This window comes from Panthera uncia (assembly GCF_023721935.1).
Source record: "Panthera uncia isolate 11264 chromosome B3 unlocalized genomic scaffold, Puncia_PCG_1.0 HiC_scaffold_2, whole genome shotgun sequence".
Taxonomy (NCBI): domain Eukaryota; kingdom Metazoa; phylum Chordata; class Mammalia; order Carnivora; family Felidae; genus Panthera; species Panthera uncia.
The window spans coordinates 4,681,904-4,703,655 of record NW_026057583.1 but is presented as its reverse complement, the minus strand read 5'-3'; the positions used below and the strand labels follow the sequence as shown (position 1 = coordinate 4,703,655).

Sequence of the window (21,752 nt, the reverse complement as noted above, 5' to 3'; positions counted from 1 at the left end):
GGCCAGCCCACACCCTCATTTTCCAGGTTAGGAATCTGAGGCCCAGAGAGGTCAATCAAAAACACTGAGATCGCACAGCACGTTCATGGCACCTGATTCCCAGCTCACATTCCGTGGTGGTGGGGGTGGGGGGTATTTTTTGTTTTCTCTGCTTCTGAACTTAAGAAAAAAAAGCTTCATTCTGGAGGAGAGGGAGCTCGAGCTCCGAGGATGAAATTCCATCCATCACCGGGTCTCTGAGCTGCAGGACACGGGCGGGACAGTGACAGGGCTCGCGTGCCCTGGTCTGCCCGGCCCCGAGTCGGGGCGGCTGAGGCCTGTGCGCTGGCTGGGGCGCTGTGCTGTGTGTGCAGGTGGCCCCGTGTGTGTGTGTGTGTGTGTGTGTGTGCGCGCGCGCATCTGCCGCCTCTCTGACTCCGGCCCGCCCAGCTCCCGGGTCTCATTCGCTCGCTTCAGTTTCAGGGAGCGCGCGGCCAGGATGGGAGCCGCCAGCAGGCAGGACGGCACCTTCCAGGCGATGCTGACACTCAGCTGGCTCACCCTGGCCGCGTCCGCAGGTGAGTCGCCACAAAGCCGTGGGACTGCCGCGCGCCTCGGTGGGAGGCAGGCGGGGGGCGGGGTGGTTGGGCTCCGGCCCGTCCCTGCTGACCCGCCCCTTCCCAGGCGAGTCTCATCCCGGGCCCCGGTTTTGTCGTCCACACAATCAAGGGGCTGAATCGGCCCCAGGGGCTCCAAACCCAGCATCTGCGGGAGCCAAGGACGAGACGCGGAGCAGTGTGGGGGGCCGCGTGGGCACCGTGGCCGCCTGGGCCGTTCACACTCCTCGAGAGGGACCCCGGCGTCTCAGATCTGGCCAATCTGCTGTCACGCATGAAGGCGGGAGCTCGCGGGTTGCTCAGAGAAGCCAGAAGCATAGATTTTTCCGTAAAATTCTTCGTGTCAAGCGTCGACGACTAATTCAAACTTGGCAAAGCAACTCGGGGGCCGGAGGAAGGCCACACCTCTGGGAGCCAGCTCGCCACCCCTCACCTGAGCTCTTCGTCCCCTTCTCCCTTCGCCATCCCAGGCTCGGGGAAGCTTCGGGCACCTTGCGCCGCTCTACGCAGGGTGGCTGCTCCGATCTCGATGTCACCTTGCTGTTTGGATGATTTTCTAAGAACCACCCGAAGCTCCAGGCCAGTTTGCAGGGCCGGCAGGAAGCAGCCGCCGCGTGAGCCGGACTCGGGGTCGAAGGAGGCAGAAGATGGGAGACAAGGTCGAGCCTGGGGCTGGCGGTCGTAACGCCAACCGTCAGCCACTCTGGTTTTTAAAATGCTGCTGTCGCTAATAGCCGGATGCTTTCCTACGAGAAGAATAAAGGAACTTAGGTTATGTTTGTTTTCCTCAACCCGCGGAGGGAAGGAGGGCCTCTGTATCCATCACGAGTGACATTCCTTCCACGCGGCCCCTCGCGCAGCCTTTCGGACGTTTTCGCTCTCGACGAAACAGTTGTCAGCATTGCTGGAATATCGTTCCTTCCTTCTTCCGTCGTGTTCGCCCCTCATAAACACCGAGGGGCAGCAGCTCCAGGCCGGGAAGGGGGTTCCGGTTCGCTCGTAGGAGGGCCCGCCTCGGGGCCCTGGGGCGGCCCTACGGGGTGCTGTCCTCCCGCACCCTGGGTGTCTCCTCTCCTCCTCACTCTGGGTGTGGGTCTAAACCCCCGGACAGGCGGCCGTGCCTCTGGTTGCCCCTGGTCCACGCTTCTCCTTCTCCCTGACGTCTTGCCGTTCGTGCCCCGAGCGGGTGGGCCTTGCGTTCACGTCCCTCCACCCTCCGCCCTCCTTCCTGCTCCCGCGGCCCCTCCCGGGGAGGGTGCTTGCTGCGGAGACAGTCCAGCCAAGGCGCCGACCGTTTCCAGCCACTGGTGAGCTCACACAGACGAAAACCCACCGAGACGGGCCGTCCCCGGGTGCAAGCATCCAGCTGTAAGGAAAGAGCCCGTCTGGTGACCGCCGAGCTTCTGCGGTGGGGCCGGAGCCGCGGGTGCCCTGGGACCTGCACTCCCCTGAGGGCCCGTGGGCTCAGGCTGACCACTTCCAGATCCAGACGTGACCTCTGGTGCCACTCGTGTGCCTGGGGAGTAAAGGGGCCGTCGGGCTCGTCCTGGGAGATGCGGGAGGCGAGGCCCTGAGGCTGTGTCCCGTGCGGTCGAAGGGACTCCTCCTCAGCAAGCTCTTGGTGCCAGGCCTCCACCGCGCGGCTCGCCACGGGCCACACGTGTCCTCCGCACGCTGCGGGGACGCCTCCTTGGAAACGGATACTCCGGGTCGGGAACTGGGTGGAGGGCAGCCCGGGGCCTCTGGCCTCTGCTGGAAGCCAGCCAGGCACGTGACCCAGTCAAAGACAAGCCCAGGCGTGAGCACCGACCCACGGGGGCTCTCGTCTGGGCCCCCGGGACCCTCGGCTGCTAAATGCTGAGGCAGAGCAGTGCCTGCTGGAGGCTCCGGGAAGTCCAGCGATGAGCAAGCGTCCTAGTGTTCGGTTTGTCACCACTGCTGGAGCCCGTGGGGGTTTCCAGCAGCTGGGAGAGGTGCTTTCCAAACAGCGTGGAATTCTGTGCTCGGCGGAGGAGATCCGGAGACTGGATTCGCTCTGACGACGGAGTGGATGGCGGGCAGAAGGGGGGTGCTGGCGGGCCGGGGCCGGGCGGGTGGGGACACGGCTCGGCCAGCCCGCATCGGGCTGCCTGGCAGAGGACAGAGGGCCGGTTACTGCCTTCAGATGCACAAAGAGGAGGAGGTGGTGTGGGTTCGGGGGTCCGTATCCGGCACCCCCCTCCCAGCTCTCTGGGGACGCGTAAATGCGGGGCAGACACTCTCATCCCAGAGATAACGGGACGGAAGTAAAGCGACACTTTGAACCGACGTGCTGGGGATCCTACTGAATCCCTCCTGGGGTCACGGCCCCCCGTCGTGGACTTCGTTCCCTGCACGCGCTTTGCTCAAGAGACACAACCGTCCTCCTCGAAGCCTGAGCCGGGAGCTCCCGTCCGTCCCTTCCGACCTCCTCCTGGCACCTGCACCCCGCCCTCCTGCCTCTCCAGCCCCCACATCCCCCAACCCTCGTACGTAGAGGAAGGCATCGGGGCTTTTTCTCGGACGCAAGCCCTTCTCGTTTGGTCTTCCTACCAGTTTCCTTCTGGATTTTTCCTCGCTGCGGGGAGATTCTTCCAGATGGCCAGGGGACTGCTCCCGGTGCTCCCGCTGGGGTGGGGGACACGCGCCTCCCCAGCGCCCCCCACGGGGCCCTCGTTCAGCTAAACATGCCGACCCCGAGGCCGCCACAGGCCACGCTCGGGGTCAGGTCCCTGAGGAGGGTGCAGGGTGGAAACACAGGCCGCCGTTGGCGCGGGCGCGAGGCGTGTGTTTCTCTTGCCCGGGGACGTCCTGGCTGCGTGCCACGTGGCTTTCCAGAAGCCACCCTGTGTGGTTCCCCAGGTGGCAGCTGGGGCCAGGTGTGGGAGCTGCCCTGGCTGGGGGCCTCAGGCCCGCAGAGCCGCTCTCTCTCTCTCTCTCTCTCTCTCTCTCAACTCTGCCAATAACATCTGTTCCACAGAACATACTAGTATGTAAACAACGTGTTGTTAAATATTGGCACCTTTTTTTCCAAATTACTCTCTTTTCAAAAGGACCGTGGCGATCCGTCACGACAACTGCATAGACGTGACTTGCTGGGTCCCCGCAGGAGACGTGCTGGGCTCCAGGAGTCACCGCGCCCAGGGGGGGACCCTGCAGGGAGAAGACTCCGCCAGGGAGAGAGAACAAATTATGCACAGTTCTGACCCATTTAGATGCCGCTCACTGATAAGGGGTCGCTTTTGTTCGAAGCAACGTTGCTTGGTGACCCGGTTTACGATATAACACCATCCCCTCTTGGGTTTCCAGGGGAGCAGAGCTAGAAAATTGACTAAAGTCAGAGTCTCGGGCGGAAAGGGAGGGGGCTTCCTTAACTCTCAGAGCGCCGCTTTCCAGAGGGAGGACTCTCTGGGATTGCAAGAACTCTGGGCAGATCGTCACCTAGCTTCGGGTCTGGGAATGTTTTAAAGAATCATCTGCCACGCCCTCCGTTTTGTAAACGGAGAGACTGACCCCGGAGAAAGGAAGTGACCTGTGGACAGATGGGACGGACTGTAGTAAAGACGTGGGGCCGGACCCCAGGGCTCCTGCGCCTACGCGGCTCGGGCCACGGGAGCCGTGAAGGTGGGGGAGGCTCCCGCGTGGCAGAGCCTTTGCTTGGTGAGGGGGGTGGGTGGAAGCAGTGACTCCCCTCTGTCCTTAGCAGTGGCGGCCGAGTGCCCCGACCAGAGCCCTGAGCTGCAGCCCTGGAGCCCTGGCCACGACCCGGGCCACCGCGTGCGCATCGGCCGGGGCAGGACACTGCTGCTCACGTCTTCTGCCACGGTGAACTCCATCCACGTCTCAGAGGGAGGTGAGCCGGCCTCCCCCCCGACCTCCCTCCCGGCCGCGGCCTCGGAGCCCAGCAGGCGGCCGGGGGTCCGGACGGGCAGAATGACGGTCACGGGCCCCGGGTTCGGGTCAGAGCGTCTGGTGGGTCGTGACGCCATCCGCTCTGGGCGCTTAGGAGCAGCCCGTCAGCGGTCCAAGTCTTGGCGAAGGAAGCGTAGAGGGAGGCTCTCGCTGGTGCTCGGAGCGTGCCGGCCGGTCGCGCCGCCAGACGCTCGCCCGTTGAGCACGGCGTGCACGGCGGCGGGTGCAAGCCGGCAGGCGGTGTCCCCGCATCGCAGGGTGAGAGGAGAGAGGAGAAGCCGGTAGTGAGCGCGGGAAGGGCAGGAGTCCCGGGACAGACCCGCCTTCTTGCCCGTCTGGCCGAGGCGGGGGCTTCGTGGGTCCGCCCGCGGCTCCCCCGACGGCCTCCCCGCTAACATGCGTCTTCGTCAACCCCACCCCTGCCCGCCTCCTCAGGAAAGCTGGTCATTAAGGACCAAGACGAGGCGATCGTCCTGCGTACCCGGCACATCCTGGTTGACAACGGAGGGGAGCTGCACGCGGGGAGCGCCCTCTGCCCTTACCAGGGCAACTTCAGCATCGTTCTGTACGGCAGGTGGGCGGTCAGCTTCCGCGGGTCAAATGCTCCTCTTGGATCTGACGGGAAGGAGGCCTTCCAAAGGCGGGAGGGAGGCGGGATGGCGGGACGGGGACCATGGTCGCAGCCCGCCGGGCGGAACCACGAGCAACACAGACGTGGGCCGCTGGGGCGAGCTGGAGGCGGTGTTGTGTTTCTTGTGGGTCCACGCCGAGGGGACGCACGTCCCTGCCAGACTTCCGGCTGCCTTTCCTTCACGTCGAGGCTCAGGGGGCCTCTGGGGGTGTTTATTCAACGGGTCAGGATGGACACGATAAAGCAAATTTCCACACGGTGCCAGCCTCTGGCCAACTGAGAGTTCTCAGAAGTGGTGGCCAGAAATATACAGAGGTCCGTGTGCACCGTGCAGGGCCTCTGACGTGGACCGGAGCGTAGCACAGTCAGGCCCGGAAAGAAGCAGCAACGTACAAACTCATGATAAGGGCTTTGGCTTGGCCTTTTGGCCTCATTTCCGTCTGGCTTAGGAAGATCTGGTCGGTGACGCCCTTGCTGCCGGCCTCCCAAGTCCCCGCGTGTGACCGGTTCTCCGGCGGTCAGGGAGGGAGCGGCGAGGTCCCCTCTGGGTTCCGCGTCCCGTGGAGTGTCGGCTGACTTTGGGCAGCTGTTTTCTCTCGCAGGGCCGACGAAGGCATCCAGCCGGACCCCTACTTTGGCCTCAAGTACATCGGGGTCGGCAGAGGAGGTGTCCTTGAGCTACACGGACAGAAGAAACTCTCCTGGACGTTTCTGAACAAGACCCTTCACCCAGGCGGCATGCAGGAGGGGGGCTACTTTTTCGAAAGGAGCTGGGGTCACCGTGGAGTCATTGTGCATATCATCGACCCCAAATCGGCGACTGTCATCCACTCCGACCGGTAAGGTCTGCCTTCACGTGAACACACAGCCCTTCGTTCCACAGACGTTCACCGAGCCTGGGCCGTAGCCAGATGCTGGTCCAGGCGCTGAGATACAGCAGGGAGCCGGCCAGCCAGAAGCCCTCACCTCCAGGAGTTTCGTCCCTCCCTCCCCGGGCATTTGCCTACAGAAGAGAATTAGCGGGAACAGGCAGACGCACACGCACGTACACACGACATCATTCCAGATCGCGATCATTGGTGATTAGGGAGAAAAGACACAGTGAAGAGGCAGAAAGTGACCGGGGAAGCCCACGTGGCGTCAGCCAGGGAAGGCCAGCCTCAAGGAGCAACATTTGAGCGGAGAACTGCAGGGTGAACATGAGTCGGGGAGAGAGTGTTCGAGAACGGCGGCAAGTGCAAAGGGCCAGTGGTGAGGGGGTCGTGATGGAAACCTGGAAGGGCCAGCAGAGAGGCAGGGGGTTGCAGAGCAATGGCACTGGGACACAGTAATGTCTGGGTTTGGGGCAGGGGCAGGTGCGGGACCTCGCGGGGCACCGCAAGGAGTCGGGTTTTATTCTAAGTGGGACGTGAAGCCCCTGGAGGGTTTTAAGAAGGGTCTGATCTGATGAAAAGAACGTTCTGGCTGCCGAGTAGAGAATGGATGGATGGTGGAGACAGAAGGAAAGAGAGCAGAGGTGGCCGGGAGGCTTCTGCCTGGCCTGAGAGGGGGCGCCGGCCGGGACTCGGGCAGAAGCTACAGCAGTGCAAATGGAAGCACTCGAGAGATGCCTAAGAGGCAGGGAGGGCAAGTCTCCGCTCCCTCCGCCCCACCCCTTCCCCGCTCGGGTGTGAGCAGAGGCTGTCCCAGGGCACTCGGAGGGGAGGACCCCCCAGGAAGGACTCGGCTGGGGCAGGCGGGCAGACCCCGAGCCGTCCTGCTGCTGCTGGATGCGGGGGGCGCGGGCTCCGCAAGAACCAGGGCGCGAGGAGCAGGGAGCCGGGAGCAGGGGTCACGGGGACACAGGGAGCAGGGGGCCGCGGGGACACAGGGCACGTTGGGCAGGAATATGCGGCACGACCCCCCTTGCCCTGCGGTGAACACCAGTGACGTTCATTGGGCTTTGTGCAAAACGACGAGTTAACCGCGTTGACCGGCCATCTGTATCATCAACCCCCCGAGTAGGTTCTGTGATTATCCACGTCGTACAGACGGAAACACCGAGGCCCCGTGGGCTCCGTGTGCTGCGTCACAAGGCCAGCGAGTGTCGGAGCCGGGATTCAAACCCGGATCTGCCCAGACCCTTGACCCTGGGCGACTTCCGCGGGTGCCCCGGGGCTGGGCGGTCCGTGGGAAGCCACCCTGGCAGCTGGGGTTCAGGTTCCCAAGACGGAACGGCTGCTCGGCCGAATCTCCTTTGGTTAAAGTATGTGTGTGTGTGGCTTCGAGAACCCGGCGGCCGGAGGTGTGTGAGTGAAGAGGGTCGCCAACACGACACACGCCCGCACACACGAGCTACTAGCTGCCATCTGAGAAGGTTCCGGGAGGGAGAAGAATGTAGGTCAGCCCTTGACAGGCAGTAAGCGTGTGATCAGGCAGGGGGAGGTGGGGAAGGGCGTGTGAAGACGTGCGGTGTGGTTGTGGCACTGAGGTTGGCCCGGCTCGAAGCCAGGGGGGCGGGGGGCGCAGAATGAGCGGCCCCGGCCCGGACCCGCCAGCTGCATAGACACTTGCTCTCCAGTCTGAGGGCTCAGGAGCACCTAGCCAGCCGGCCCCACCCCCGTGACCACCACCATTTTTCTTTCCCCAAATCTTGGTCTTCGTGCCAGTTCATTTTTTCTAGATCCGTTAAAAAAAACACCTTTTTTTATGTTTTTATTTATTTTTGAGAGAGAGAGAGCATGGGCCGGGGAGGGGCAGAGAGAGAGGGAGACCCAGAATCCGAAACAGGCTCCAGGCTCCGAGCTGTCAGCGCAGAGCCCGACGCGGGGCTCGATCCCACGAACCGCGAGATCATGACCTGAGCCGAAGTCAGACGCTCAACCAACTGAGCCCCCCAGGCGCCCCTAGATCCGCTTTAGAGCAGTTTCGCCTGTTAATTCCCAAGACGCATTCTTTGGGCATTTCTGTTGTCATTGCACCAAATCTTTAGAGTTCCATGGGGGTCGTTGCAAAGTTGTGTCTTTTCCCCGTAAATGCGCACCCCCAGTGGTACAGATGTTTGTTTGAAGTCATACTTCGTGGGTATTTTCTGTGCGGGACCGGGTGACCTTTGTCAAGGTCGGGAAGATTGGCGTTTGCTGGCACAGAAGCAACTTTCTTGAAAGCTCACAGCCCGCGGGGGGTTCTGGATGGCGTGTGGGTGGTTGTAACACAACCGTGAGCTCGGACATCTCTTTGCAGGGGCTGCTGTCAGGACTATTAACCCCCCACCTCCGACCTTTTTAGGTTTGACACCTACAGATCCAAGAAGGAGAGTGAACGCCTGGTCCAGTACTTGAACGCGGTGCCCGCGGGCAGGATCCTTTCGGTGGCAGTGAACGACGAGGGGTCCCGGAACCTGGATGATGCGGCCAGGAAGGCCATGACGAAGCTGGGCAGCAAACACTTCCTACACCTTGGATTCAGGTACCGCGGTCAGGGCCGTCGCCTCCGCCAGGACACCAGAGCCGCCCGGCGCCCCGCAGCTTACCTTAGCCTCTGTCCCTTCCCCACGGCACGCCACCCCCCCAGCGCCGGCCTGGGTTGTGGCGGGCAATCGCCCGTCTGCACCGGGCAAGTCTGGGCGCCCAGGTTTTCTTGCAAAAGCTTCTTCCCTTCTTAAAACGCAGCGGTCTTTCCTTGCACGGGCTCGTCCATTTCACTCAGCCACTTACAAAATACAAGCTGGACGTCCGCATAGCTCGCTGCGCCTTCCCTTTCTTTGGCCAAGGGGTCATCGCGTGCCTCGGGGACTGGCAGACATCTGTGTAGAGACCACATAAAGTGTCCCTGCCCGGCCGCGCACCCGGGGAGGAGGGCCCCTGGGTTGTGCTCCAACGTGCTCTGCTTTGTCTCGGGTTATAAGCTTCATGCCTGACGTTGGGGCACACGCATTGGCCCCGAGAGGAAGCCGTTTGCCCCACAGTAGCCACACCTTTTTATCACGTTGGATCCGACCTCAGCGCGGTGGGACGTTGGGGTTGAGGTTATCCATCCTGTGGCTGCTGGAAGATGGGGGGGGGGGGCCCTCCCTTCAGCTCTGCAGATCCGGGAGCAGGATCGGGGACAGCAGAGCACTTCCCCCCACCCCCACCCCCAGCCCCGTTTTATGGGCTGGACAGAGACAGGCAAGGCAGGGGTGAGGGCTCGGGGGATGCTCTGGGCTCCGGGGTGATTCCCTGACAGCCCAGGGGCTGTTTCTTCTAGAAGGGCCTGGACAGGAGCTCAAGTAGTCCGAGATGACGAGCACACCTTGGTTTCTCGAGGTTCCTTTGTTAGCAGAAGCCGAGGGGGCTCCCATCCCCTTGTTAATAAGCCAGAAGGCCAGTTTCTTGATTTATCACGTGAGAGCTGTCCACCAGGGGACTGGGCTCTTAGGGCCTCGGCAGAAGAAGGTAACAGCTGAGGGCCCACCATCGGGCCTCTGATTTGGCCTGAATTTGCACCTCCTGGTAGGTGTGGCTGCAGGAAGTGACTCGTTCTTTCTCTGCACGGTTCCTGCCTCCATACAGTGGGATACGTTGGGAGCCGTCTCAAAGGACCGTTGGGAGGGATTAGATGTGACAACAGGAACGAAATATTTGCCATCGCCTCTGGCACAGAATAAGGATTCAAATAACGTGTCTCCTGATGAACAAAGCCACCGGAAGGGGGGGATGCTTGGTCACGTTCTGTCACGGCCGATCCCCCGGGCCTGGGACACAGGCAGGCAGGATTCTGTTCTCCCCCCTCGTTTGCACAGACGCACTGTGAGGGGCAAACTCAAAACCTCTAAGAGCAGTAGAACTGGGACCTGGGGCTGCAGTTATCATGCAGATGCCGGCCCGAGGCTCTGGGCCTGACGAAGTGTGCTGAGCTCTCGCGGGAAGGCAGGCGTGGAGAGGGAAGTGGCAGGGACGCGTGAGCAAGAGGCTGGGCCGAGCTGCAGGTGAGGGTGAGGACAAGCAGATTCCCCACAAGAGACTGCAGGTGCAGAGGCCAGGGGCGGGGGGAGCGCACAGGCGGCAGAAGAGGGTTAGGGCGGGAGGGGACAGAGGGGAGGCTGAGGAGGTGGGCAGGGGACGAGCTTTCGCGCTGTGCCAAGGAGTGTGGATTTCACCTAAAGGGCAACGGGGAGCCACTGAAGGATCTCAAGCAAGGGAGTGACCCAGTCAAATCCCCGGTGTGAATGAAGGCTCCCTGCCCAAAATGAAAGCTCAAAACAAAAATAAGAAAAGCTCTCGAGTGCCGTAATCTATCTGCATCTCAGGCTGTAGCAGGCATCGGGGCGGGAGGGAGACAGAAATGGGTAAGAAAACCTTCCTGCCTTACAGCACGCTTCGGGGGAGGAAATCTCTTCCTCCTCCGTCCCCCATGGGGAGCCAGACGCGTCTCCTCCTTCCCCGAAGCCAGTGCGGCTCCCGGGGCAGCCGGGGCACAGGCCCTCCGGGGTCTCCCTCGTGCTGACCTCCTGGGCAGCCTGGAAAGAACCTTTCTCCCTTGGAACCTGTGTCCTTGTTTTCCCAATGGAACCGGAGCGCTTGCTTCAGGACCTAACTGAGCCTGGCGGGTGGCATGTGGGTCCGCGGGCTCGTTTGTTTGTGATTCATACCTGGGCTCCTGCCAGAGCAGGGTTGACGACGCTCGGGGCGAGCCCAACAGCGGGCGAGCCAGGTGGCGAGGAAGCCCAGCGCTGGCAGAGAACGGCCCCTGTTCTCCGGAGCCGGGAAGCCCCGCCAGGGGGCCGATCGCCCCCGAACGGCGGGGAGGGCTGCCCGCTGGTGGCAGTCTGTCTGGGCTGTGCCTCCGCTACAGGTTGAGACGTGCGAAGAACTTGACTTTTGCTTGTTGGTTTTTGCAGACACCCTTGGAGTTTCCTAACTGTGAAAGGAAATCCCTCTTCTTCCGTCGAAGACCACATTGAATATCACGGTAATAAATAGTTGGCAAGAGGCCGCATCCCCGCCGGCGTCCCCCTGAACATGGGGCCCTTTCCAAACCCCCCTCTTCCCTCCGAGCATCGCGGAGCCCCCTTCAACACCCATCGTCCCGAACGTGTCACGCCAAAGCGGCAAAAGCCGATCACGGAGATAATATTTAACATATTTGCAAAGAGGTGGTCGCTGACTTAATTCTAAACGAGTGACCTGGGACAGGCGGGAGCTGGGACAATCCAGCAGAGATAGTCTTTGGAGCTAAAAAGAGTCTATGGATGGGCCTTTACCACCCAGGGGGGGCCTCCTCTGCCCGGAGAAGTCTGCAGAAGGCACTGTTCTAATCTTAGACGGGAATTCACGTGAGAAATTACGAGCCTCCGAGATACAGATTTGCCGGAACACTGGAATCAAGCTTTTATTTGTTTTTTTTTTTATTTAAAAAAAAAAATTTTTTTAATGTTTATTTATTTTTGAGACAGAGAGAGACAGAGCATGAGCAGGGGAGGGGCAGAGAGAAAGGAAGACACAGAATCTGAAACAGGCTCCAGGCTCCGAGCCGTCAGCACAGAGCCGTCAGCACAGAGCCGTCAGCACAGAGCCCAACGCGGGGCTCGAACTCACGAACTGTGAGATCATGACCTGAGCCTAAGTCGGACGCTTAACCGACTGAGCCACCCAGGCACCCCAAGCTTTTATCTGTTTTAATGCTTATTTACTTGTGAGCGAGAGCTCACGCGCAAAACAGGCTCAGCGCTGGCAGCAGAGAGCCTAACGCGGGGCTCGAGCTCACGAACCGCGAGGTCATCCCCTGGAGATGAAAACCCTGGGCCGACTGAGCCACCCAGGCGCCCCTCCAAAAGTCGACTCTTAAAACAGAATCACGAGAAGGGACAGTAGACATAATCCGCTGTCTGCTTCCCAAGTAGAAACACTGGCCTGAAACTTTTTTTTTTTTTTTTTTAAGAAATAGCTCAGGATCCGTGGGCGTAGGGGGCTTTCTCTGCTTCGGAATCACAGCGCTCAGAATCCAGGGGGGGTCTGGTCTCTCCCGCAGGGCACCGTGGCTCCGCTGCTGCCCGGGTGTTCAAAGTATTCCGGACGGAGCACGGCGAGCATTTCAACGTTTCTTCATCCAGCGAGTGGGTTCAAGGTGAGGACTTTGGGGCCCCCAGGACAAAACCCAACAGTGGCCAGGACTTCCTGTCTTGGCAAAGCAAGCATGCTTCTCTTGCGGCCGCAAGGCCACCGGATGGCCGTAAATTAAATTTGCAACGGACGGAAAGCTGTCACTAATGAATCGGTCCAGGGCGGCCGGTAGCCCAGAGGGACGCCCTCCCTCTTGAATTCTCTCTGTGCCAAGCGGTAGCACTGGACGGGAGACAGCCGGGGCGGGACAGGGGTGCAGAGAGCACCCCTCGGTGCCCCAGGTAGTGGGCTGATGACAGAGCCCGTCTTCGTCCTCAGGGCGCCTGGGGCCACGCCGAGCGGGACGTGCCCTCGCCGGCCCTTCCTGCCCGACCCTGCCCTTTGCTTTCTGTCTAGACGTGGAATGGACGGGGTGGTTCGACCACGACAAAGTGCCGCAGACTAAAGGCGGGGAGAAAATTTCAGACCTCCGGGCGGCTCACCCGGGAAAAATCTGCAACCGCCCCATCGATATACAGGTACCGAGCTCAAAATGATGGGATGGTTTTGAAGAGGAGCCTGCAGCTGACAGACTTTCTTGTCATTTGAGTCGGGGGGCAGGGGGGGGGATCCTCAGGGCTGTCCCAGGACACTGGTAAGCCAGAGAGCCCTGTTCCCATTAGAGAGGCTCCTGTCTGCTTCGGGCCGGCTGGCCGGGGAGCTCCCACGCGAGCACCCCGGATTCTCTCCTGGATTCTAGTCTCCCCTTCCCTTGCCTCCTCCTGAGCCTGCGCCCGCAGCCGTGGCTGAGAGCGCCCGGCGTGGGGCTGGGGCCTCTCCTTCAGTCTTCCCGCAGAGTTGACCTCCTTTGGGCCCTGGGGTGCACAGGATCCAGTGGGATTTGGGGTGCAGGCTGAACCCAGCCCGGGTGGAGAGCACACCCAGCGCCCTGGGCTCCACTGAGCTGAATACAAACCCGCGATGGGAGAACGGACAGCGTTTGCTCAGCAGTTTCGCTTGGAGTTCCTCCACCCCGAGGGGACCCTGAGCTGCTCCTTCCCCACGGCAGGTGCCCGTCAAGTGACGTAGGGCCCCCGTTTCCTCCCAGGCAACAGTGCAGATGATCATCGTTCCCCCGCGCGATCATTCTGTCGATTTAATGCAACGATACGTGAAGTGCCCGTAAATTGTATTATTTCACAATTATTTTATTTCATTATCGTGGTAATACTGTTAATTATTTTACAATCGCTAATTACCGGCCTTAGCTTTTTGCAAGGAGCAGGCAAGTCTGCGACTCCTGCTTCTGTGGGGGAGCTGGACGCCCCCCCCACCCCGCCCCCCAAGATCATGGGCGTGAGTATGTCACTGGCAGGAAAGGGCTGAGTTAAATGACGCCTGAGCTCACTGCTACGTGGCTCTTTGAAGCCAAGGAGGACAGATACCTGCTGTGTTCAAACTAGTGTTTCCTGAAAAGCCCCCCCCCGCCCCTGCCACCCTATTATTAAGTAGGCTGACTATACTTCGCCTCCCCTGTTTCCCCAGCCCTGGTCCCTTTGGTCTCTGTGCCAAAGAGGACAACAGCTGTGGCCTTGCTCTAAATTGCCTGCCCCTGATGACGGCCACAGTCCTGATGCAGACACACCCGGGCTCCGGGACGAGCCCCAGCTGGCAGGGATCACGACCTCCTCTGAGCCCGCTCCCTGAACCCTCCACCCGGCCTTGAAGCCGCCCGCCCGTCCGTGCCCATCCCCGAGACCCCACTGTGTGCCAAGCCCTGGGCCGGGAGGCGGGCAGAGCCCGGCTCCTTGCCCTCCCCGGAGCCCGGGGTCCAGCGGGAGGAGACGGACGCAGAGCAAGGCACGCAGGGCGGCTCGCCCGAGGGCAGCAGCGGGAGGTGGGGGGAAGCACGGGCTCGGTGTGGGTTCGAATTTCGGCTCTGCTGCGCGCTGGCTTGGCTCGCCCCGGGGAGGTCACACAGCCTCTCTGGGTGTCCGCCTTGGTGCCCGTAAAGCCAGAGCCCTCCTGGCTTGCCCGGGAGGAGGAAGGAGGTCGTGCGTGCCAGATTTTCCCGGGCCCCCCCCCCGCTTCCATGATGCGGAACCACGTGGGGCGCCAGGAGTTTGGACAGAGCCCGTCCTCCCGAGCGCACAGCTGCAGGGCTGGCGTGCGGGTCGTGAGGGGCTCCGGAAAAAGTGCCGTGTCACCGTGGAGAGGCCGTAACGGCTCAGCCAGCGGCCGGCGGGGCCGTCAGTGGTTTGGACCCCGAGGACCCGAGGACCCCGGGCGGGGCGCCCGTCCATCCTGCGAGTTCGCGCCGTTCTCCTTGTCACAAGACCGTTTTCTTGCCACCGAAGTGACACTCGGTCCCTGGAAGAAAAGTCTCGGGCCGCAGCAAACAGCATCTGCAGCAGGGGCACTCTGAGGCTTGGGGCAATACGTGTATAGCATGAATCGTCACCCTCCTTTGTACGAAAAGAAAGATGATTTTGCCCTGTAATTTCCGTGCCGTTTCCAGGCCACTACGCTGGACGGCGCTAACCTCACCGCCGAGGTTGTCCACAAAAAGGGCCAGGATTACAGGTTTGCGTGCTACGACCGGGGCCGCCCCTGCCACGGCTACCGCGTGCGGTTCCTCTGCGGGAAGCCTGGTGAGCAGCTTGCCGGGGACCGGGGTGTGGCTGGGTCGGCCGCCTCTGCGCGTGGCGGTGACAGGGGGCCACTGCCGAGCTCGCCGTGGGGAGCGCGTCTGTGACACGGGAGCCGGGGGACGGTCCTGGGAGCTGGCAGCGGCCGGCAGAGCCCCGCCCTGCCCGAATGCCTTTCAGGAAGGGGAAGGGCCTGGTCCAAGAAAGCCAGGGCTCGGGGGACAGAGCCGACCTCCCTGCACACCCCCCCCCCCCGCCCCGCAGAGGCGCGAGCTCGCGGCCTCTGGGTGCTGTTATTTTAAACCCGGATCCCGAGGTGCCTGTTAGGAGGGCCTGGAAATGGTCGGCCGGTCCTTGGCCCCGTCCAGAAGGCAGTCGTTAGGGACGAGAGAGTTCTCCCGGGGGGTGGGGCGGAGGGCTTACGGCTACTGTAAATACTAGTTGAAGGGAACTATATTTGTGGTGCAGCTTGAGCAGAGTGGGTGTGGTGAGGGACCGCATTTAACTCTAGCGAAGGAGCCGGTGGAAAATTCCCCCGGCAGGGCTAATGAGCGGCTCTTTTCTGGTAAGGTTTTGTTGACTTCAAAAACCTGTACCAAGCCTGGGATGGGCTGAGCCTGGCGATTTGGGTTTGGATAGGCAAACCTAGCATTTATTTAGGGAGGGGAAGGGGGGAGGCGGGCGGTCAAAAGTTCGCCAAGGACCGAGGGCCGTTTCTCAGTCCCTCCCGCTTGGGGTTCCAGTGAGACCCAGACTCACCGTCACCATCGACACCAACGTGAACAGCACCATCCTGAACCTGGAGGACGACGTGCGGTCGTGGAAGCCCGGAGACACGCTGGTCGTCGCCAGCACCGATTACTCCATGTACCAGGCAGAAGAGTTCCAGGTGCTCCCCTGCAGAGCCTGTGCCTCCAACCAGGTCAAGGTGGCAGGTAAGACCCTCGCTAGCCCCTCCCCAGGCCGAGCGGGCCTATCAGGCTTAAAGTTGTCGGAAAGCAGGGGAAATCTGTGTCAGTCAGCCACCGCCACGATAATGCCGCGTAACAAAACAGACCCGAACCTCTGTGGCGAGCGCTTATCTCTTACTCCCGCACCTGCAGCTTGTCGAGGGTCCAGCTTCCCTGGACCGAGCGTGGCTCCAGGGGGCCAGCGGGGTTCAGGCCGGCTCTCACCTGACTGACCGAGAGTCACCCGCGACTCTCACTCTTCCCAGGACACTGTCTTCCCGTTGGGGAGGGGACAGACACACAAGGGGACTCAGGGCCTGGGCTCAGGACTGGCCTGTTCTCACAGCCACATGCCACCGGACAAAGCAAGTAACACAGTCAAGCTCAACACGGAAGGGCGGGTCGGCCTGCGTCTCCCGCCAAGGATGAGGGAAGGGGGTGAATACTTGTTAGGCCATGATGCGACCTACCGCAGTTTTAAATCCTTTCCGTCTGTAGCTTCTGGGTCTTCCTTATTCTTCTCCTAAACGTAGATTTAGTGGTGCTGCAATGTATATCATGTGAGGTTCCTGGAGTCTCAGACGGTTGGCGTTAAAGGGACAGTCCAGGTCAATCGTTATTAGTGGAGACAGTTCCGTATCCATCCACGAGGGTGCTTGGGTCACAAGCGACGGAATCCAACTTGACTGTCGCGAGCAAAAAAGGAATTTTCCGGGAGGCCGTTGAGCTTCGACAAGCGAGGGAGGAGCTGGAGAGCCCAGGTGCACAAGGACGAGGGGCAGGGGCCGCTTCGGGGGTCTGGGTAGCGGGAGCGAGCGGGAAGCGTCCTCGGGGCATCGCTGTCCGAGAGCGCCGTGCACGGTCCCTGGACACGGTGCTCAGGCCACCTTCCGGGGAGAGAGCAGACGGGCTGGGGGCTTGTGTGCCCCACCCCCCCCCCCCACGCCCCCCGTGGTGCACCCTCACCGGCCCCCCTCTGGGACTACTGAATGGAGAGCGGCTCCCTCCCTGAAGGAAAGGCCCCCCTGAGCATTAGGCCCTGGTCTTTGCCAGGCGACTCCTGTGTCCCCAGGGCCAGTACACGTGCACGGGTCCCCTGGGACGTCAGGTGTCCTCCTGGACTGTCGGTGACAGTGGCACTGAGACGGTTTGAGCTGATGTCAACTGCTCAATGTGCGGTGACGTGTGCCTCCGGGGTGGCACTTGTGGTTCTAAGAGGGTGAAAAGCCCGTGACGCCCGTGCCTGCACGGAGGTCGACGGAGGAGCGCCCGGCAGAGACCAGCCCACGTCTGCACCCCTGTGTCGCGCACCCCGAGGCTCGGGGGCAGAGGTCCCGATGGGGGAGCTGTGAGCGCCGAGAGGCCCAGAGAGCCGAGGGCCACGCGACGTCAGGGCACGCGGGCCTCGCCCGACGGTGCGGCTTGGGCACGGGTGCCGGAGAGCGGCCCCGCTGGGCAGCGTTTGGCCAACAGGCCCGGCTGCTTCCTGAGGCTCCTTAGGGCTGGACACAGAGTGGGATGGGGCTGCCCTGGGCCCCGAGCACCCAGGGAGGACAGGAGAAGAGGCTGGAGCCCCTGGGGACCCTCCTCACTCCCTCGACGTAGCACGGCCTTGCCTGTATTTCCACCAGGCCCCCACCCCTCCCCCCCTTCCCAGCCCCCACCCCCTTAAAGTTATTAGGCTCCCTTGAACCCTGCTCTTGGCTCAGGAGCATTGGGCGCTTACCTGAGGACAGCGCCCCCTGGTGGGCAGCGTCAGAAAAGCCCCAGGTAGTTGGGGGCAGGGGGCGTGTCTGTCCGTCTGTCTGTCTTGTGGAGGCCCACGTTTCTCCCGTTCAGCCCCGAGCCCGTTCTCTGCCTCCCCGTCCCCCACTGGCATGAAGCAAAGGCCCACCCGCCCCGTCTTTTCCAAAACCGTGCCCCCAACAGTGACGTCTCAGGGTCCCCCCAGGGCTGGTTGCAGGGAGGGACACAGCCTTCCTGGGCCCTCTGTCCTCGCTGCCCCCAGATTCCAGGAAACAGGCTTCTGTGCACACGAAGGGCTTTCTGACAGGAAACAGATGAGCATCACAGAGTCACGAAACTGTGACTCATCTGCAAACGCTGTTTCAGTCCTGCCGTCCGCCGCGTGGATGCCCACACCTCCTGACACGGCGGCTGGAAACCTGAGACCTTCTCCACCTCCGTTCCCACACCCCGGCTTTTCCTTGCACCCCCTCCCCACCCCGCGCGCGCACCTCTAAACGGTACCTCTGTCCGCTGGCGTCGCCCCCTCTTGTGTCCCGTGATTGCCGAGCACGCGACGAGAGCCATCTTGTTCACTCCTCACGGTGACCCCACAAGGTGGCGGCCACCGTCTCTCCGGGACAGAGGAGGACACTCAGGTTCAGGGAAATCGAACGGCCGGCCTCCTGCTTTCCATCGCAGGCACCAGCCACACGAAGCTGTTCGCATCTCATTAAAATTAAAGTGGAAAATTGCACCGCTCCGTCACCCCAGCCAGATCCCGCCTGTCCAGTAGCCGCGGGCGGCCGGTGGCTGGCGTACTGGATGCGTGCAACGGAGCATGTCCGTCACCTCGGGGGGCTCTAGCGGGCGAGCTGGTGTCTGTGCGGGCGGCCGGAGCCGGGACTCAAACCCCGAGCTCTCTGGCTCCAAAGGCTCCCTGTTCTACTCCGTCCCCCTCCTCGGAGGCCCCCGTCCCCAGGGCCTCCACTCGATGACTGGCCCGTAGGAGGGACCTGGGGACTCCGTGGCTTAGATCTCCTCCAGCCCGAGCCCCTCCCCCAGACGCACCGGGCCCCGCTGGGTCTGAGCCTCAAGTGCACCTGCCTGTCTCTCCCACTGGAAGGGCCTCGATGCCTTTCCTCTCTGGACCCCCGAGTGTCCAGGTGGGAGCCCAGCCTGCAGAGAGAGCTCGGGCTGTGGAGCCAGGGCACCTGCAGAGCCCCCCCCCCCCACCCCTCACCTGTGCCCGTGGCCCTCCTGGGTTATTTGGGACAATCTGGCTCAGCCATATCTGCTTTCTCTGGTTGGCCCTCACACATCAGCGGTGGGAGGAGCAAAGGAGGGGTGAGGCTGGGTGGGAGGGTCTGCAGACAGGACGGGGGGTGGGGGTGGGTGGGAAAGCAGGGCCTGGGAGTGGCCTGTGAACACAGCAGCAGGACAGATAAACTGTGCGGTTCTGTAAAGGCCCTGATGGGTTCCACAAAGGTCCTGACGGGTCCTGTAAAGGTCCTGATGGGCTCTGTAAAGGTCCTGACGGGTCCTGTAAAGGTCCTGATGGGCTCTGTAAAGGTCCTGACGGGTCCTGTAAAGGTCCTGATGGGCTCTGTAAAGGTCCTGACGGGTCCTGTAAAGGTCCTGATGGGCTCTGTAAAGGTCCTGACAGTTCCTGTAAAGATCCTGATGGGCTCTGTAAAGGTCCTGACAGGTTCCACAAAGGTCCTGACGGGTCCTGTAAAGGTCCTGATGGGCTCTGTAAAGGTCCTGACGGGTCCTGTAAAGGTCCTGGTGGGCTCTGTAAAGGTCCTGATGGGTCCTGTAAAGGTCCTGATGGGCTCTGTAAAGGTCCTGACAGTTCCTGTAAAGGTCCTGATGGGCTCTGTAAAGGTCCTGACAGGTTCCACAAAGGTCCTGACAGGTCCTGTAAAGGTCTTGTAAAGGTCCTGATGGGCTCTGTAAAGGTCCTGACAGGTCCTGTAAAGGTCCTGATGGGCTCTGTAAAGGTCCTGACAGGTTCCACAAAGGTCCTGATGGGTCCTATAAAGGTCCTGACAGGTCCTGTAAAGGTCCTGATGGGCTCTGTAAAGGTCCTGACAGGTTCCACAAAGGTCCTGATGGGTCCTGTAAAGGTCCTAACAGGTCCTACAAAGGTCCTGATGGGTCCTGTAAAGGTCCTGACAGGTCCTGCAAAGGTCCTGATGGATTCTTTAAAGGTCCTGACAGGTCCTGTAAAGGGCCCACGGTGCAGAAGGGGCAGCCGAAGTGAAGCGTCCCTGCCCTGTGCCCCCCTGGCCCCCGCTGCAGGTGTTGGGTAGACACAGGCCCTCCGCATCCCTCGAGGCCGTTCCCTCACCCTGCGATCCCCCCCATGGAACAAAGAAAAATGCCCCACCTGGAGGTGAGGCAGTGGCGGGAGCCCCAGACTCCAGTCTTCCCTGAGGATGATGCGGGCCACAGCCACACGTGCCACTTGGGCCACACCAGCCCCTGCCACGTGCCAGGCACTGTGTTGAGCTCACTCCATGGATTAACTCAGTTAACAAGCACAGTTACCTTGGAGACGCGTGCGGTTCGTATCTTCTGGAAGGAGAGCCCGAGGTCCCCGGAGCGAAAGTGCTGTGCTCGGGGACTCACAGCTATCACCTGAGTCCCCATCTGACACGGGCAGCCTGGCTGCATCGCCACCAGCCGTGTTGGAGAGGAGGGCGGATCCCTGGGGAGGCCCTCTGAGCCCCCCACCAGAGCGGACGCCCCTGGTCAGCACACACGGGTTCCACTGGTCCCCGCCCGTAGTTGAGGGGGACACTGGGCCCCCAGATGCACACGCTGTGAGGGTGGCTGGGCGTCCGGGGATGTGTGTCTGCAGGGGGAGGCCTGGTGTCCTGGCCCGGCCGGCATGGCGGGAACCCCGGGGAGCGAAGGCGCGTGTGGGGGATGGTGGGAGGGCTGGGCAGAGAAGGAGCCGTCGGGGCGGGATCGGGAAGCACAGAGCCCCCGTGACTGGCTGGCAGGACCCAGCCTGCACGCTCCCTTCGACCTCTCCCGTCACGCGTTCCGCCCCGGGAAGCGAGTGCCACGCCGTGCCTCCCGGGACCCAGCCCGTCGGGCGGGCACTCGTGTGGGCAGGTTCCTGGGCGCCTCTGAGCCTCTTCCAGTGCCCCGGCCGGCCAGCCTTCCTTCTGTCCTCCGGGGACAGGCCGAGGTGTAGCCTCGCTTGGTGGAGGGGACCCATGAAGCTTCTGCGGGGGCTGCTGGCGAAGCCGCCCACGGGGGTGGCCGCTGGTAAAGAAAAGAAGGTCCGCGTCCAGCGTGCTCAGAGACACGAGCCAGACAGACCAGGGGCCTTGTCATCAATTCTTGTACCAGCTGCTGGCCTTCGGGCGTTTAAAGCTGGCGGGTACCTGAGGCCCCTTCCTCGCTGGCCGGGAGCAGCTTCCTGCCCAGCGCCCCTGGCGGGTCACCCAGAACCCCGCGCAAAGCTCTTTGCGCAGGAGACTCTTCCCCGCCACCTGCCCGGAAGGCCCCGCCCCTGGCATGCTTGTGAAGGTCACGGGCCGACCGGCAGGAGACCGGACCAGCCAGGGACGAAGGAGAGGCTTCCAGTCAGCACAGAGCCCGAAACGGGGCTCGACCCCACGAACTGTGAGGTCACGACCCGAGCCGAAGTCGGATCCATCACAGCCCCAGCCTTTGCGCGCGGGGGTCAGCCGTGTCGTGGGCTGATATGTGTGCCCGTCGCTCGAGCCGGGGCCGCAGGGACGGCGTGTGCCCTGCGGTGCGGGCCGGGAATCCCCACGAGAGGTTGTGCCCCGTAACCGTGTCCCCGAATGGAGGAGACACCTGCTGGCCGGGTCAGCCGTCCCAGTGACGAGCCACGTTTAGAGGCAGGCCAAGATGTCTTTATGCCACGGAAGAATCTGGGACTGGGTGGGGGCAGATTTGGGGCCGGAAGACAGTTCCAAGCTTCCGGGGTCCTGTCGCTCCGCACCTTCCTGGGGTGCACCTGCCCCACCCCCGGGGGAGCAGGAGGAGGAGGAGGCTGGAGGGGAGTAAGTGAGTCGGATTGGACCAGTGGAGTGGTGCTGGGAGCTGGCACCCTCGCCCAGGGACTCGCGGCGGCATGAGGGGACCGACCTTAGCTACAGGGGCATCCGAGTGGTGCAGAAAGGTCTTTTGATAGTATTTTTAAGGGTAGGAGGCCTGGATGAGTT

General features: G+C 62.0%; 1 protein-coding gene across 1 annotated transcript in view; it reads left to right on the top strand.

Annotated features, from left to right (window-relative positions):
* Window positions 1-478: 478 nt before the first annotated feature.
* The window catches only part of CEMIP (cell migration inducing hyaluronidase 1), a 52,662-nt gene continuing 31,388 nt past the window's right edge, over window positions 479-21,752 (top strand). Inside the window, exons 1-10 of the mRNA XM_049614181.1 lie at window positions 479-557; window positions 4,321-4,467; window positions 4,962-5,100; window positions 5,760-5,996; window positions 8,425-8,604; window positions 11,018-11,088; window positions 12,148-12,243; window positions 12,636-12,757; window positions 14,737-14,869; window positions 15,610-15,801. Of these exons, the coding sequence (XP_049470138.1) occupies window positions 479-557; window positions 4,321-4,467; window positions 4,962-5,100; window positions 5,760-5,996; window positions 8,425-8,604; window positions 11,018-11,088; window positions 12,148-12,243; window positions 12,636-12,757; window positions 14,737-14,869; window positions 15,610-15,801 (1,396 nt within the window). The remainder of the gene's footprint in view (window positions 558-4,320; window positions 4,468-4,961; window positions 5,101-5,759; window positions 5,997-8,424; window positions 8,605-11,017; window positions 11,089-12,147; window positions 12,244-12,635; window positions 12,758-14,736; window positions 14,870-15,609; window positions 15,802-21,752) is intronic.